We start from the raw sequence: 19,191 nt of genomic DNA, 5'->3' as shown, positions 1-19,191 counted from the left end.
AGATTCAGAGTTCAAATGAACCCTCTAAGCTGGCAATTTTTTACCATATATAAATATGTAATATATTTTTTTATTTGACCCTCCTAAAATAAAAAATTTTGAAAACTCTGACCTTAATTTTTTTTTAAATCTACTTGAAATAAGCTTAAATAAGTTCAGGCCAAAATTAGAAATTAACATTAATTTCCAAACAATATAATTAGTATCTACTGTTATAAAACTATATTTTTTACTAATATCTTGAGTCTAAAATAATCGATTTTGGGCCTAAAAATTGAGTCTTTGAGGGTCGATTTTCATGGTCTGATCCCGTCTAATGTGGCATTTTTTCCAAGTGGACACCACGTGGAAAAAATGCCATATCAGACGGGATCAGACCATGAAAAGCAACTCTCAAAGACTCGATTTTTAGGCCCAAAATCGATTCTTTTAGACTTGAGATGTTAGTAAAAAATATAGTTTTATAACAATGCCTACTAATTATATTGTTTGGAAATTAGTGTTAATTTCTAATTTTGGCTAATAAGTTCCTCTTAACAACATTTTAGTCTTTTAAAACACGCAAAAAAAGCCCAACAGCAAACCAATTTAATCTAAAATCTGGGGGAAATAATAAGCCCCAAAAAAAAAAAAATCATTTTAAAGGTAAATCTTACATTAATTCTAGACAAATGTATACAATATACAAAGGAGGGAGGGTCTCAAACCATCTCTCCACAACCTAAGTAACCAAGAGAAGAATACTAGAGATGGTAACTGGCCTTACCTAATTAACAAAAGCAACCTATTGGGCTAAAAAATGAACTGAAACATTACTCTCTCTTTACATAAAATAAAATGAGAAAGTATCAAAACACCTTACAAAATCCAAAATATCTACAATCACCTATGCAATACTCTAGTGAGGTTTCATTCCAGTATTACTCATCAATAATAATAATAATAATATATGTTTAAGAATCATAAGAAAAAAATATATAAATGTGACACATTAATTATAAAAAGTACTGACTACTTACTCACCAATACATGAATAAATGACAAACTTCAAATTCCAAACTGACAGATTCCAAGATCAGATTCTGATAATCATGGTTAGGGCTTTATAATAACAATTGGGCCTCTTGGGCCATTAGATAATTAAAATAGACCCAACATCTTTAAAAAAATTGTTCATTCTTAGCAACCAAAATTGCTCATTTTCATTAAAAAAAATAAATAAATAGAAGATACTCCGAGCCTAGATGTCCTGTTGTATCTATATTATAGCTGGCTTGCTTTATAATCCGCATTAGGTTTAGCTGCTTTTACCCCCAAACAATTGGAATTAAAAGAAACATGGAAAATGCATTGACATTACAAATTTACAAGAAAGTTTTGAATATAACACCAGTAACCTACTTACAAAGAATTTACATGACTAACAACCTCACAACTTGCCTCAGAAAACAGAGAAAAGGAGGGATGCATTTACGGAGGGGAAAAGAAAAAAAGAATTGACCTTGAGGGAAGAAGAAATACAACCCTCCCTGCTGTGAAAACAAAATTGGGGGTATTCGGCTCTTTTTTCCGACAAGCTTAAAAGCTGAATTAAAAAGGGGAAGAAAAAAAAAAATCCTTCAATTTTGAAGCTTGGAATGTGGAAACTGCCAACTCATTTACATCTTGAATCTTGTAGGTCAATGAGCTAAACCTTCCCTTCCCATGCCAACACTTGCTTTGTCAACCATCGGAATATTGTACTGCTGGTATACTCTAGCCCTGTTTAATGCCCACCACTGTTCTGCTTCTTTCTCACTAAACCGCTTCCGACTGCAGTTAGAGGAAAAAAGGCACTAAAGGTAAATAATCGTTGATGATAATCACTTTCATTACTCACAAGAAATATCATACTCACAAATCTTTCCAGCAATGATAATGAGAAATTTGGCTCATGAGACCAGGACCCAACATAAAGTAACCAAATTGAAAAACAGTAAATATTTGCAATGAGATTTATCTTGAGTCTTCCATTAGAAAACGGCTTTAACTCTAATTCTTTGTTAGGAAAAAAGCTTTAGAAACTGGAGAAAGTTTGGAAAGCTTGATTAAAGCCGAATCACATCCCACATGTCTGTGAGAGGGATGCTATATAGGACAGATACTTTCTCATCGTGGATCATACAACATTCACAAACTACACGTTCACTGTCAAATGGCTGCCTCCACTAATACTGTTACTCTTTCACACGATTTTAAAATTGAGGGTGAATGTGAAAGCTGTGATGCCCCAAACTGATATTAAATTAGTTGAGTGTGTGTTATGTGGGTGTGTGCTGAGTCCCATAAAAGAAGAAAAAGAAGAAAGAAGAAAGAGGAATACTTAAGATCTAAAATTAAGAACACCAATAAAGTCGCAAGAAGACATTGAAGATCCATAAAGAAGAGTGAGTCAAGATCTAACAGGACAAAACTTGGAGCAAATTCTACATGACTTCACCCAAAGACTCCTCCACACCATCAAAAGCCCTCTGTTTCTTCCCAACCAAATGCAGTACATAAGGCATGTCAGGCATGTCAAGCAGCTCTCGGGCTTGACTCTGAATAACCACAGAAAGCATGATAAAGTTATAGCTGATAGGTATTGTATGTGTGAAGGTGGTGGTGAGGCTGTAATGGCAAGATTTGTTGTATCATTATGTCTCATGAGGTGCATCTAGTGAGATTTGGGAAAAAGAAAACTTGTGACCTCCAAAGGCCACAAGTCATTGTCAAGTTGCAGCTTCTTGCTCTGAGACCACTATAGCAGTGACTGGTGTAAAGTTGTTTTTATTTGTCTTTGTTTCTTTTCTTTTTTGTATAAGTAACAAAAATTTTATTAAAAAAATCAAAGCAAAGTACACCGGGGGTGTACTCAGGGTGAAGTACAATCAAACTCTCAAACTACAATGCTGTAGTTTTTGGATTTGTTTAACTTTAGAAATCAGTCTTGTGATCTTTTACTTTGCTGTTGTTCTTGTATACCAGAATTATAACCCTTATGCTTTATCATTAAATGTTTTCAGGATTGAACCAAATCCAGATGAGGGGAAAATGTCTGTCTAGTTTTGAGTACATGAAACATCTTAGGGAAAAATAAACTAGGTCACATTTGGTTATGACATACCTGAAGCGGACACGCTTAAGATCTTTGGCACCTCCAGGTAACGAAACAAGGGTGATATAAACACCTGGCTCATCTTGCTCAACCCATTCATCCCCATTTGTGGGTTCACCTTTTGCTGTTCTGGTCTTACTCCTAGCAGTTGCTTCTGGATGCAGCACTTCAGAGTGGCTTGAGGTGTGGTTACTAATTGTGCTTGACCCATTAGAAATCACCAGGCTGCTTGACCCTTTTGAATCCAGTTCATGGCAGGTCATGTGACCATTTAGCATGTCAGTGGCTGCAGTAGAAACATCCTGAGTAATAAGGGGGCTGGAAGAACCAAAGGAAGGTGAATTGCTATTTCTTGCAGCACCAACAGGTAACCTTTCAGCCATTTCTTTCAACTATCATAGATAAAAGAACATGTATTAAGATGCATTCTGATATATGCAATATATTTAATCCCATGGGAAGTGACAACAACAGTAATATTCAAATTTAAAAAGCATAAGGCATTATAGCAGCACTTCAAACCTGCCCAACTATCATCCTGATTGTTCCACTGTATTTTCTATTCTTATTAATCAAACTTGGTACAACTCAAATACAAAAATGAGAGACAATTTTGTGTGCTTGATCTGGAAACCCAGACTCCTTTTCCTCCATGATGTTCACATCATGTGATAAAAGTATACATGTCCAAAGCATTGTTCAAAAAGGTGATGGCACTAGCAAAAGCCAAATGTCAGATACTTTGGGTGTAAGCACTATGACTTCAGAATTAAATTACACAGAACCCCCATCCATAGATACAAAAGCTTCATCTAGAAAACAGATGCCTGATCAAGTCAACATACATATCCTCACCCCACTGTATAACTTTCAGTTAGAAATGAAACAGCCTTAGAGGGGAAATGAGGGAATACACTTTTGCATATGATATGAATAGGAAATAATTACATAGGACTCATACCTTGAAGGTGGTCTAAGTTTAAGCCTCATGCACTAGCCAGAACTAGGCTCAAACCACAAATCAAAACTAAGAAATATCTAATGCTTAATATTTTATTTTCTATGAGATACACATAAGAAAAAGGTTGTACCCAATGCACAAGACTCCCCCATTCCTGTAGGGTCTATGAGATGCACAAAAGATTTCTTATTTAATGCATCTTAAGTTTGCAAAATCTTTTACCGCCTTATTTCAAGAACTAGAATGCACCCAATTTATGGGAACCAGTGTAACTTAGCATGATTAAGGAGATGAGTATGTAACTCCGCATCAGCTTTCAATTGCTCATTTCAAGATTAAAATTTCACCCAATTTATCCTCAGACTTTAAAATGTTATATTTAACACCAATTTCAAATGCTTGACTAAGCTTGCCTGAAGAGCAAAATGAGCAAAGCCTAAGCCCACCTCCCAGGCTCAATTAGTGAAAAACAAGCAAAGCTCAGGCATCAAGGTGCTTGCAAGCTGGCTCAGCAAGATGATCTTCATTTCCACAGGTAAACATGATCATTTATAGAACTCCTTAAATAATTTATTTCTTACCACCATGGGACTTGCATTACACTCATGAAGGAGTCTCTTGTCCCACATTGCAAATTAGAGGAAGGTGGCCAGATGGGTGAGCTTGTATGCAATAAATACTGCCTCACTCTCCTTCATTTTAACACTTGAAGCATGCTTGTCCCACATAGTAAAAAAAGATAGGCTACTGGAACTGTTGGTATAAAGCCCAAACCTCTTTGACTTCATACACATAAGGAGTGGGTCTGTTTTGTTTGTGTGCCCCCTTCTGATTAAGACCAGTATATACCAAAGAACAGCAGGGAGAAGAAAAGGAACCTCATCAGTTTGAGCCTTTGAGATGGGCCATGAGCTTGCAAAAATGGCAGGCCCAAGGGTGTTGTCTTTGAGGCTCATCAAGACACTCATCATCTTCACAAGCTTACAGCAACCCAAGCTCCAACTCATGTTTAGGGTTTGGATTCCCTCCAGTGCAAAAAAAGCATTGGAGGTGACACAGGACTGACACATGTCAGCCGTGTGTCCTGTCCTATGCTCCTATGCACAAGACGGAAGCCTCACCCCATGTTTAGGCTCTCAAGTGCTCAACTTGAGCTTGAGTTCATGTCTACAAGCTTGACTCAAGCTTGAGCTCATGTTTTGATGTTTGACTATAGTGAATGCAGACTAAAGCTTGGCTCAGCTCAGTCACCTACACCTACTTCCATATAATTATTTAACCATGACATGTAGCAAAATATTGATCAGAACATGGGCAGGAGTTAAAACCTAAGGGAATTTGATATCCAAGAATATCATCATTGTGACATTGACAGATTCATTCAAGAAGTACATAAAATAATACATAATAGGAATTCAAGAGAGCTTCTCAGGAAACAAAGTAATCTTTTTGTTAGAAGATTTGCTTCTTCAATACACAATAACAAGCCCATCAAACCCATATCAACCTTAAAGATTGCTTATATTAAAAATAATAGTCCAAAATTTTCTCCTTTCTATTTACATGTTTAGGTACAACCTACAATTAAAAAATGATGTACCTACACAGAGTATCTGAGAAGATAACAGGATTAAACATGTCAAGCCCTTACTATTGTGAGCCATAAATTTTTTTTTTTAAGTATTGTGATCCATAAAATAAGGGTCCACTGATCCTACTTTCCAAATTCACCAAACTGACTGCACTGTACACATGTCAGCTTTCTTGAATCAATGACTCCCATTAAGTGACAGCATACATCCTCCTAATTTTTCAAGCTAAATTTTATCTACAATAAAAACACATTTAATATATTCTGGATAAAGAGTTTAGACATGAACATTGAACTTACTTGTGCAGTGAGTGACTTAATTACTTCCTTCGCAGCTTTGCATTTTGAACTCTCTTCCCCTGCTACTTCAATGGCCTCCTTAAGCTGTTTGGTTGTTCTCTCCAGCTCAATTTCTTGAAGTTGCGCATTGCGGGTAAGATCGTCAACCTACATCAAGCAGTCAATTAGCAATAGTGCACAAAAGAACTATTCTGTACAAAGAACTTTCACAAAGAAGACAATAGACGTGTTTTAGAAAACCACAGATTGACAAAAACTTGCAAGCCCAAAGTTTTCATATTACAAATGTGTTGTTTACAAGAAGTAAGCATGCAAGGAAAACAAAATGCAGACAGACAAGCAAAAGTACCCATCCACCCACAAAAACAAAAAACAAGAAAAAAAAAACACCCAATGGTGATAGTAATATCTGGTCATAGTACCTTAAAAAATACTACAGGCAATTCTTCCTTTTTTTTTATAACGTTGGGAACTTTCCAAAGAAGAGCCCTTCGGACTCATCTCTATCCAATAAAACCTATGGGTAATTCTTCAAATATTTATTATAGGACTAACGCATGATGCTGATTATTACAACCCTTTTTTTTCCTTCTGGTTCTTTATTCTTTTCTGTGGCCTTATTACACAGTAGTCTAGCTTTCACATATTTGCACCTATTATATTGATATCCAATTGGATATAAAAGGGCAGAAATAATAAAATAAATTTCAATTAGCTTATAAAGACCATTTTATTTTTAATCCCAAATCTGACACTGGCAAATCAACATCTTTCATATTAGCTATCATGGTAGGCAGTGCTCAAGCAGACAAGTCAACAGGCCACCTTTTAAATGGTACCCAAATGATTGGACAGTGACTTTGAGCATGACACTCACAGTACTGACCACAGAGTTATGCACTTAATGGTACAGAATATGACAAATGTCAAAACCATATATTTTATGTGCATTAATTTGAACATGTGCTTATTCAAGTAGAATGAATATGGAAGGATTCACTAAAAACAAAAGATCACATTCTCATCAGTCATTAGTACTTAATAATGAATAAATTGCAGGAACCAAGGATCTATAATTGAGATCCTTCAAGTTTCACCAGTTGCAATTCTCTTAGATATTTTACACCTATCATGTATAACAAAAAAAAGTAATTTAATACTTCTCTTACGATTTAAGTAATCTGCTTCTCTAAGCTCAGGGTGTTACAGATCATATTTTTAAGCTTAAATTTCATTTTCTTCTTCAGAGAGAAAGGAATAATGTTGAGAGCCCCTCGAGTTAGTATATTATCCTTTTCAGACCAATAAAATTGATAATTATGACAATGCAGGCAGCAATCATGGCAACAGGTTGTAATTTACAAAAGCCCTCTCTTGATATTAGCCATCTAGAATTAAGTATCATGTAGCAGGTACATTTCTAATTCAATGCAGTACCCACCTCCAAAACATGGCAGATGTACTCCATGAAGTTCAGTACTACGCCATTACTGATGTGGGAAGAACAATCAAAGATTTGTTTTAATTTAGCTTTATTTCCTTTTGGGCATCAATTGTGTATTTTTATTTTAGGTCCTAGTATTTGGGGTAGGGCAACCCATTATCCTCATTATTGTTTATCATCGTTATGGAGGCTTTGAGCAGAATATTGGTGAGGGAGAAGAGAAGTAATTATGTTTCAGGGTCTTAAATTAATGATCCACTAGATGATCCAGTCGTGTTCTCACATATTCTTTTCGTGCATCACACACTAATCTTTTGTGGGGCCGACCCAGAACAAAATTGGCATTTGAAAGCTATTTTTGTGTGGTTCTAGGCCAATTTGGGTTGAAAGTAAATTTGGATAAATCTGAACTGGTTCCAGTAGGTGAAGTGTGAAAGGTGTCAGATATTTTGGGCTGCAGAGTTTCCAAGCTACCTATGACATATTTGGGGCTTCCATTAGGCTCAATTGTCAAGGAGAAAGATGTGTTGAACGCTGTTATAGAGAAAATGGAGAGACAGTTGGCTGGATAAAAAAGAATGTATTTCTCTAAGGTGGTAAAATGACGATTATAAAGAGCACCTTATCTAACCTCCCAACCTACTACTTATCTTTATTCTCTATTCCAATGGGAGTTCCTTGGCATATAGAGAAGCTACAAAGGGATTTCCAATGGCATGGGATTGAAGATGAGCTTAAATTCAATTTGGTTAATTGGAGAATTGTTTGTGCATCACTTTCTAGCGATGGACTGCCAAAGCGAAATCTAGTCCAATTTAACCACGCTTTGAGTGGAAAAATGCTTCAGGTTTGTTTTCTTTTATTGCTTTTCCAGACTTGTTAATTGTACACGCCCCATAGGCCATAGACACGGGTGATGCCTTTTGAGCTTTTCTAATGAAATTTTCCTTCTATAAAATAATATATCTATTTTTTACTTACATATCTATGTATCTAGAACGCTTAGGTTTCTATCCCTGATCCTCCACTGGACAGTGGCATATTTTCTGAAGACAGATCCAGGAACGATAAGGAAAGATGTACGCATGATATGACATAAGAAAAAGGTTTACACATAAAATGATCAAAATTCAAATAAGATAATCAAGGTACCTGGGCTCTTAATTTTAGAACTTCTTCACTCAGACTATCATTCACCCTTTTAGCATCATCCACAACAAATTTTGGTGAACTAAGCCCTGATAAAGTTGGGATTGGTGTTGTGGCACGAGGGGGACTGGATCGTCTTGACTTTGGAGATGTTGCTCGAGAAACAATTCTTGATCCAGGAAGAGAAGCAGAGAAAAACTTTTTGGAAGACCCAAACACTGGATTGAGATATTTAGAGTTATTGAGTGCATCCCACTGAGAAACGCCGTTGGGAAGGGGCGAAACACGACTACTATTAACATCTATCTTTTTGTTTCTTTTAGAAGATCCACTTTCCACTTCTCTAGATGATTCTAAAGAAGAATTCCTTCCAAGGTGGACATTAGATCTTGAATCCATTTTCTCATTCTTTTCACCAAGTTCATTTTGTCCCTGATTCACACTTCCTCTCCTATTAAGAGCAGAATGAGAGGAAGAGTCAGCTTCAGTGGCTTTCCGAAGCTTGTCAAAACAATTATAACAGACACGATAGGGTTTGTTGGGATTGGGTGCCATGGAAGCCTTGAGACACTTTTTATTAGTGCATGAATGACAGAAAACAAATCCACAATTATAACAATTGTGTCGTTTTCTTTTGAAATTAAACGGAAGGCGGCAACCAGAACACAAAGATTGATCAACACATGAGACCCACTTATGCAGACAGATAGCTGCAGTAAAATTAGTGCCACAAACAATTGTTTTGACTTGTTTATCTTTTAAAGCTTCAACTAAGGATGGGGAATTTCTATCATCTGTATCCCCATGACCCAACCGACCATTGGCACCCTTTCCCCAAGTATATACTTCAGTTCTTGAAGTTAAAACTGCAACATGATAAGCACCACAAGCTATTTCTTCAACAAAATTCCTCGTAAGCTTTCCCTCAACACGGATGGGTAGCTTTCCATCAGCCTGTGGATCTCCCAGCTGACCATAAACAGGGCTTCCCATTGTGTAGACATGGCCTGTAGTTGTAAGTGCAACAGTCAGGCTGTCTCCACAGGCAACTTGACAAAAGTTGGGTTCAACAAGAGCAGCAACACAAGTAGGCACCAGTCTTGCTTCCTTATCACCATGCCCAAGACGGAATTTGTCTCCATCTCCCCACGTAAAAAGCTTTCCGGATGAGCAGTTGCTGGAAGTTGAAGATCCAACCATGACTTCAACAACTGCAGCAGTGTGCCAAACACCACAAGCTACTCGCACAGTGCGCAGGCCCCTAAGGGATTCAACCTCCCTAGGTATCAACACACTTCTACGATCCCCATGTCCTAAAACGCCAAAAGTCCCATCACCAAAAGTAAACAATTGCCCAGCAGAGGTTACAACAGCTGTGTGCCATGGTCCGCAAGAAACTGATGAAACATGTATTCCCTCCAGAGGTCCATTTAACTTTTTTGGAACCCAGTGACTAGCTTCGTTTCCATGACCAAGGAGCCCAAAATGGTAAGAATTACCACCCCATGTGTACATTTCACCAGTAAGAGTAACAGCACAAGAATGGTACTCCCCACATACTACAAGTTCAATGTTGATATTTTTAAGACCATCTATAAGCTTTGGATGAGAAACATCAGAGTCCACACCATGTCCAAGTCTGCCTGCCAATTCCTCCCCCCAAGAGAAAACCTCCCCTTGCTTGGTTACTAAAGCAGCATGCCGCCGACCACAAGCTATGTTCTGAACATCAAGTTGTACTGCAGATTCCATTGGTCTAGGTACTAAAGAATCAATCTTAACACCAGAAGAACTACCATCTGTATGTATTCCCCCACCCAGAATGCCATCGCCAGTGCCTTCTCCCCAAATAAAAACATCCCCTAGAGCATCACCATCATCATGACCAGAGCCTTGACTTGATGAGCTAACAGCACTTGACAAACTAACTCTGAAAGCATCCATGCCTGTACCCTTTACACGTCCATTAATTCCATCTGAGGTCCCTGATGACAGGGAATGGACCGAGCCACTAGCAGAATCTGGGGGAAAGAAAACCTTGGGAGGCACAGCATAAAATATCACATCTGACAATGCCTTCTCTAAACCAATTTTTGGAGGGCTGTCATGTGGCGTACGCAAATGAAGGGGATCAACCGCATCCTAAATCAACAAGAAGAAACTTTTCAAAACAACAAATATAAGAGTGGTGCACAGTAAATGAATAAAAAAACTAAACTTTAGAAACAAACGAAGACCTTTTAATAAATCAAATAACAAAGAAAAAGAAAAATGTAAGAAAAAAACAGAACACCTTTTGTGAACTCCCACCACTGCCAAATGGAGAACTCAAAGGAGAACTTCTTTGGGTGTTAGCTCTGGGACTATTTGCCTCAGATGAAACTCCATCACTTCTTGATTCAGATCTCCCTGTACGGTGACGGCCACGGGATATTAGTGCTTTTAGACCAATAAACCAGGTCTCGGCTTCATCTTTATCCTTGCATATCTGGTACAAAAAGAGTTGGATCAATAGAGTGAAAAAGATCCTGTTAATAATTTAAAGGGTCAGATATTAGAGATTAGACAAGTACAGATGAAACCTCTCTGAAACTCAGAAAATATTTAGTTAAGAGGAAAATAATGTACACAAGGAGATGCTCACCAAATCTAAAGACCGATCATCATATATAAGAGAAAATGATTGGTATTCCTTCTCAGGCCGAGGGTACCTCTGAAATATTGGCTGTAGTGAAGATCAAGAACAATCAGAAAGTTCTCATGGCTCCAAAATAGATGAAAATTTGCATTTTATAACACATCATCAAAATCTTTTATCAGTAAAAGATCCAACGTAATTAAGAAACAGGATTGTCATAAGAATTGACAACTAACTTCTCTTGGAACAGCATTAAATCACTCAAGTGAAATCAACTATAACAGAACTCATACAAAGTTCGAGCAACTAGAGATGTATGGTAAAAGCACACATGATGTAGACTAAAACCTGATTGTATTTGGCAGTTCTGATGTGCATAGGCAATCATGTAAAAGAATTGTGACACCCAAAAAATGAAGGCATTCATCAAGCATCAACATACACAAACCATGGTGCTTCCTTATAAACTGAAGATGCAGCTTTCCTAAACTGAAACATTCCAGTGGTTAATCCAACCAAAGATACACATGAAAGCATAAGCCTCATGAAACCAAAAAAAAAAACATCATGCAGTATTATGAAATAGGTGTGTACAAAATAATAAAAAAACTGTCTTTTTTTTCATTGAGGACTTTTTTTTTCTACTTATTTTTGGCCATAAAACTACACTTAAGTGGAAAACATTGTCAGAATAATATGAAATATTGAAGACAAATCATTTCAAAGCTTAAGTTACACTCATCTACTAATTCACCAAATTCTAAAGCTATTTGCTGAAGCATAAGATAGAAACCTAACTTCTGTTGCAAAATTACCATATGCTATTTTTTTTATCTCAGATCTATAGCAGTATACATTATACACCATGAAAGAGGGGCAGTAGATCTGATCATAGATAAACTTACAGTGCGCTGACCAGGAATAATTCTGGACACATGGCTTAGTTTAAGGTGTTTCTCCTCTTTTCCAGAGAACCAAATCAGAACAGATTCATCCTGAAAGAAACAGAATCAAAGAAACAGCATATATCGTTTTAGTATAGAATCTTACCAAAGGATTCACTAACCAACAACATTAGAAGCAGCAGAGTGTGCAATGGATCACAACATGAAACCTTCCAGATACCCTAAACCAGTTTAAAAAGTAGTCTAGGAAAGGAAGTTCATATACATATTTTTTTTATTAAGTACAAAAGTAAATTTTGTTCTACAGAATTAATGCAATATCACAACGGCTAAACATAATAACATGCATGTGCCCAATTACAGTTAGTTTTTCTATTACTTTTACAGTATATATGCAGCAGCAATACCTAGATAATGACCCTCAAAACTAAGAGAAGGGTGCTTTCTTATCTTCTATTGCAGCTGACCCATGAAAACTTCAATTATTTTCTACTAGAATAAGCCTCATAAAGAAAATTTATTTTCTATATCATGCTGATTTTTATCACGTGATGAAGCAGACAGGGAAACTTCGGTACCCATAAGACAGACAAGTTCTACACCAAGGCCAGACAAAAACTAAGCATTGAGGTCAGGTGGAAGTAGACAAAGGACTCGAAAGTGCTTTTAAGCAAGCAGATTCAGTCAGAACTGTACCATGGCTTAGTAAGTCCCAATGACTCAAGCTTAACCCTTCTGCATTTAGATCTAATTTTAAAGCTTACTCCTTAGATAAAACAGAAATTCTAGGATTATAGTATTATTAGTTCAATGATTGCCCATGTATACTGTAATTTGTTGCTCTCTTTTCGGAATACACTAACCACAAAGACTCAAGGAGGTATCACAGTGCCATAAGTTTCAAAGCAAAGGGGCACAGATCCTGCCACTTGGCATCTATGTTAGCACGCAGGTTACAATGAGATTTTTTGGGGAGGGATATTGGGCAAACCTTCATTGGGGATGTCTTGATGACTGCTTACATGTGGTGGCATTTTCTCCAGAGTTTAACATACTCATCTGTCGAAAGGCTTTCTCTTTGAATTTTAAAAAAATTCCTACTTTTTCATGAGTCTCAGAGGCCTTGGTAGATCCCTTTCCTATGTTCTTATCATATGTATATACATGTATGCATGTAACTTTTTAAAAACGAAGCAAGAATGTTAGTGGTTGCCAAAATGATTTTCTTTCATTTGTTTCACTTTTGGTGTGATAACACACTTTAAGCAATCCCATCACGTAATTCATTGAAGACAACTCCAAGGCCAACATATTGTAAACTATGCATGGTAAAGCAATAACAGCTAAATGTTATGCTTAACTATTTTTATGACCAATAATGAGAGTAGCCATTCTTTTGGTAGAAGGCAGGCTTGTTATTCAAGAAATCTCCATCAACAAGGATGAAATAACATATCCCACTTCTCATCAAAATATATATATATATATATATATATATATATAACATACCCCCCTTTTTTTTTTGAGCGCTAGTTGAGCTTCAAGGCTCTGGGCGATTCTTATTGTACTTAGTTTGATGTCAACTAAGAATAATTGATACGAAAGTTTAATAATTAATATAGAGCATATGAACATTTAGACACATTTTAAGCCTTACATTAGCCACCCTGAAGGGACAAAATTTGGGCTTCCCTCTGCGTCCATACTTGAGCAACTGTGCCCCTTTCTTGAGAGCAGTGATGGCCTGTTGTAAAGAACAAGATAAGAACCTAAATTTAAATATAAAAAAAAAAAAAAGACATACAGTTCCATATAAAAGTAGAATTTATAAAAATAAATAAATAAACAAATTCATCTTATGCTACTTTTGTTGGAGAGAAAAAGACTCTAAATACAAATAACAAAGCTATGCAAACATCATAGATTTAACGCTTTAAGCTGAGTTAATTTTACCGATTCTTTGTCGAAATATTTTGTTTTCTTTTCACAACAACAAAAACAAAACTTTTGTCCCAGATTTTTGGAGTTGGCTATATATCATCAACAAATTCATTAAAGTCAGCCACATGTATTCTATTCATCCTTTCTATTATATTATATTTGAAGTCCTAGTCTCTATTACTTTCTTGATTGATATGTCTTTTTTTTATTACTTCTACTAATGTTATTTTTAATCTTCCACTACCTTTTTTCATTCCCTTAGCTTAGATCAGCCCACTTTTTTTTACCGGTTTATCAATCACTCTACTCTAAACATGACCAAATCATCTCAAGCGACTCTCCCTCATTTTTTCATTAATAGGGGCTACCCCTATCTTTAAGCAGATTCCTTTATTTCAATTCCTAGCTTTTCATGTATTTCCGCTTATCCATCTTAACATTCTCATTTCTACTATACTAATTTTATGGATATGTTACTTCTTAACGGCCCACATTCAGTATGAAAGAGTCAAAATATTTCCTTTTTAAAGCTTTGTAATTTGTGTTTTGGCCAAATAAGTTTTTACGAAGCCTGGGGTAGCTTAGTTCCTTGTGAGAAGGCACATGATGTCATCTGTTTTTTTTAGCAGAATCAATTCTTGTCATGTTTTATATAGTCTCTTTCATACTTGGAGCTTTGAAATGCATGAATGGGAATAAAGTTCAAGGCCCATACTGTTTCTCAATTGTAGTTTTTCAAGTATGTTGGAGTGTGGTGAGAAAAGATTTCACGAATTTCCTTCATTTTTTCCATGAGAGAATAGCATTTAAAAAGAGCTTAAAACTACTTTCATAGCCTTATATTCAAGAAGGTAGGAGATAATAATATTAAGGATTATCAATCTCCTTGGCAGTGTCAACAAAATTCTTGATAAGATTGTGGCCAACAAATTGAAACAAGTTTTAGGAAGGGTAATTTCTATTGATCAAAATCCCTTCATAAAAGGGAGAAAAATTTTGGATTCAATTCTTATTAGAAAGGAATGTTTGGACAGCCAATTGAGATCAGGAATTTAGGAGTTACTATGCAAATTAGATGTGGGGAAAGCCTACGATCATATCAATTAAGAGTTTTTGTTGTCCATTATGCACAAAGTGGATTTGGAGAAAAATAGAGGGCTTGGATGCAGTTCTGCATTTCCACAGTATGATTCTCAGAATTAGTACATGGAACCCTAATGGGTATTTTTTTTACAACAGCAAAGGATTACATTACGAAGCCCCTCTTTTCCCATTGCCTTTTGTTTTGGTCATGGAAGCTTTTAGTAAATTGGTGTTTAGGGAAATAGGAAGAGGTTACTTAGCTAGCTTTTCTATAAGTGATGTCAATGTTCAGTCTTTACTGATTTCCCATCTTCTAGTATTATTCTTTTTGTTAATAAGTAATCTTCTATTATTAACTTTACCTATCAAAAAAAAAATCTTCTATTATTAACCTTATATGATGCAGATAACAATCAAATTCAGCATTTGATGTAACGACCCAGAAAAGCGCTAGCCACATTTGTGCTATACCTCAAAAGGACTAATCACAATTGAGACTCCTTACAGTTGTTAATAAAGCCCAGTACAACCCAATAAATACCCAATGTGGGACTCATCACACACCTACACACATCACACAATCAATCAAATTGGGGCATCACAATCTCCCCCACTTAAATACCTAACGTCTTCGTTAGGGCCCACTTTGTGGGGTAGTGTCTCCGAGTCCACACGGGATTACCGGGCCGGCTCTGATACCAAATGTAACGACCCAAGGAAAGCGCTAGCCACATTTGCACTATACCTCAAAAGGACTAGTCACAGTTGAGACTCCTTGCAGTTGTTAATAAAGCCCGGTACAACCCAGTAAATACCCGATGTGGGACTCATCACACATCTACACACATCACACAATCAATCAAATTGGGGCATCACATTTGAGGTGTATTCTTTGGTGCTTCGAGGCTATTTTGAGTCTCAAGGTGAACTTAACTAAATCTAATATGGTTCCTGTGGGGGGGGGGGGGGGGGGGAGGCAGATTTGGATATTTTGGCTAATACTTTGGAATGTAATGTCTCTTCTCTCCCAATAAATATTTGGGATTACCTGTGGGAGCTCCTTTTGAGGGAAAGAGAATTTAGGATGGCATTCTAGAAAAGATAGAAAGGAGACTTGAAACTCTATTTATCAAAAGGAGGTCATCTTAAGAGTACGTTATCTAGCCTTCCCACTTACTCACTACCTTTGTTTCCTTTCCCTGTTTGTGTGGCCAACATATGGGAAAAACTACAAAGAGATTTTCTTTGGGCTATCATAGGAGGTGAGCACAAATTCTATTTGGTAAAATAGACACACTATGTGTATCCTAATTAGAACGGGCTTGGGGATTCAAAGACTATTGGTCTTAGTCAAGGATTACTTGGTAAATAGTTGTGGCATTATGTGGATGAAAAAGGCGCGCTGTGGAGAAGGTAATCTAACAAACATGGTGTTGTTTGGGGTGAGTGCTCTGATGCTATAGGAGGTCCCTATGGGGTATGCCTAAGAGATGGCTTGAAAAATTTTGTTTGTTTTGCTTAGCTTGAGGTGAGAGATGGTACCAGAATTCATTTTTGGCATGATTGTTGGAGTGGTGATACTTCAAGGACAGTTTTATACATATACTTCCTCCATCCCAAATTGTTGGTCCGATTTAGAAAATCCAAAATTTTAAGGAAAAATCATTTAATGCATTGTCTTTTAGTTAAAAAGATACAAGTTTTCAAAACTACCCTCATTAGTTTAAACTATAGTTAAAGAATAGTATTGGCATTTTAAATAAAGTAAAAGCATAAATTAGGAAATTTATTCATTGACTTTTCAAAGAGGACTATATTTTGGGACATCCCAAAACAGAATAGAGGGCCAAAAAATTGGGATGGAGGGAGTATATAGAAGTAAAGTGAACCCTTAGGTACAAAAATCAAGAGCTGTACATGATTTCCAGGGACAGAGATGCTCCTGTATTAATTATATGGAATGGTCTAATGGACACCTCCATTGCAATACTTTATTTATTAGAAAAGTCCGAGACCGGGAGTTGGTATCATTGGAGCATTTTTCGAATGAGTTGTATGATATCCATATTAGCCAAGAGGGAGAAGATAGAATAGTGTCCCTTCCCTCATCTAAGCATGGGTTCCAAGTCAAAAGTTACTATAGGGTGCTAAAATACAGCGATGCCAATGAGGGCGCTGATTCTTTCCCATGGCAAAAATCTTAGTTGCATCTAACACAATATAGAATCTAATTTCAGGACTTCTCATAATTTACAACTCAAACAAAATGCAAATAGTTTTCAAACGATGTCAAAGCAGCAAGCAACTAAGCACACAAAAATGCAATCAAGCAATAAACAAGAGCACAAAGTAAGTAGACAACAATTTTTTACAACCATTTTTTTTTTCTTCCGAATTCATAGTTGAGAACTCACACAACACCTACAACCTTCCCTACCATTAATCCAACCATTTTAACAATTCCTAATAATCATCACAAAAACCCACTATTAATTTTACCTGCACGTTTCTTCTTCTTCTTTGTTTTTTCTATTAACCAGTTTACACTTCCATTTAAGCCAGAGCTCATTGCAAAAATTACACCAAATCAAAGCTAAATTTTCAACATTTTCTTGTTTCACTATATAACCATAAACCTTCACAAATCACAAATTTCACACACAAAAAATAACAAGAAGCTAATAAATAATAAAAACTTCAAAAATGAATTAAACTTTAAAAAATAAAAATAAAAATAATTTACCAAATCAATCTCTCTCTCAGCTCTAGACTGCTCATTAGCCATTGTCTCAGCTTTGCGTGACATCAAGAACCTACTTTCCCAAACGAAACCCTACCTTCCCTCACCACCACCAATGCACCACCACCACCACCTCCTCCCACTCCTCCACTCATTGCCTTTTCCTCCTCCAAGAACCACACCGAACCTCAAATCGCTGCAATTCGATCCCAATCCTCTCACAGCTCAAGCTTCACACACAACCAAATAAACGACAAATTCCACCGCAAACAAACAAAAAAAAAAACGGAATCTAAATCCGAAGAAAGAAAGCTGTAAAAGTGCGATTACAATGGCGAGGAGAGGAGAGAATGTGAGACAAAAAAAGTAGGGAGAAATTTCCGAAGATTTCCTCTCACTGTTGCAGCTCCGTTCGGCTCGATGATTCCTTTCTCACTCTCTCTCTCTCTCTATCTTAATTTGTGTTTGGGAGAGAGAGAAAAATGTGGAGAGAAAATGCGAGAAAGAGAGGGAAAAATTGTAGTGAAACTGTGAAAGTGAGTGAGAGAGTGATCAGTGAGAGAGAGAGAGAGAGTGATGAAAGCGATTGATGAATTAAAAGCAAAAGGCAGCTGAAACCGAAATAATAGGGTTTTTCTTTTGTTTTTAGATTAGATTTTTTTTTTTTTTTTTTTTTTTTGGGCGTTCGGTTCGGGTCTCTAGTAAAAAGCCATTGACTATTTTGTTTGTATGCTTTTTTTATGGTCAATGAGCCATTCGTAGATTGACACCTCAGTGTGAACCGTGAAGAAAAAGTAGGCCCCTTGCTTTTCTTTTTTTTTTTTTTTTTTATTTAAGTGTAACTTACAATGACCTTCCTCAATTACTTCATAAATATATCAATGGCATCATTTTTTTTTTTTTTTTTTTTGCTTTTTTTTGAAAGATTCCTATTAACAAGTGTCATGATGAATTTGTGATCCGTCGGTTGTTTTTTTTTACTTTTGCACAGTATATTTTCAAAACTTTTATTCAGAGACTAATCACTGTTCATATCGAATAGACTCACAAAGAGATAAAGCGCTGGTAATTTTTTTCAAAGTACAAGTAGTAGGACTCGAACTAAAAAGCACAGTCAAACCCAATACAAACACCTTATGTTCTTATTAATGACACGTGTTTAATTTACAGTCAATCAGTTATTTTTACATTATAATTTTTTTTTTTTAAGTCTCCGACTAACAAGTGTCGGCATGAATTTGTGATCAATTAGTTGTTTTTAGGAAATTGTGCAACTTTAAATTAAAGAAAAAGTGTATTTAGT

At 36.3% G+C, this 19,191-nt stretch overlaps 1 protein-coding gene across 1 annotated transcript; it reads right to left on the bottom strand.

The window, feature by feature from the left end:
- Nucleotides 1–1,327: 1,327 nt before the first annotated feature.
- On the bottom strand, nucleotides 1,328–18,469 carry LOC142617263 (PH, RCC1 and FYVE domains-containing protein 1-like). The gene is made up of 9 exons (XM_075790040.1): nucleotides 17,892–18,469; nucleotides 13,782–13,868; nucleotides 12,125–12,214; nucleotides 11,226–11,306; nucleotides 10,875–11,069; nucleotides 8,585–10,723; nucleotides 5,989–6,135; nucleotides 3,146–3,528; nucleotides 1,328–1,812 (listed from the first exon to the last, which is right to left on the bottom strand). The coding sequence occupies exons 1-9, from the start codon at nucleotides 17,952–17,954 to the stop codon at nucleotides 1,680–1,682; spliced, it is 3,318 nt and encodes a 1,105-aa protein (XP_075646155.1). The 5' UTR covers nucleotides 17,955–18,469; the 3' UTR covers nucleotides 1,328–1,679.
- Nucleotides 18,470–19,191: the final 722 nt, after the last annotated feature.

This window comes from Castanea sativa, chromosome 11 (assembly GCF_040712315.1).
Source record: "Castanea sativa cultivar Marrone di Chiusa Pesio chromosome 11, ASM4071231v1".
Lineage (NCBI taxonomy): Eukaryota > Viridiplantae > Streptophyta > Magnoliopsida > Fagales > Fagaceae > Castanea > Castanea sativa.
The sequence above is the reverse complement of the archived record's forward strand: the minus strand, read 5'-3'. Positions and strand labels throughout refer to the sequence as shown.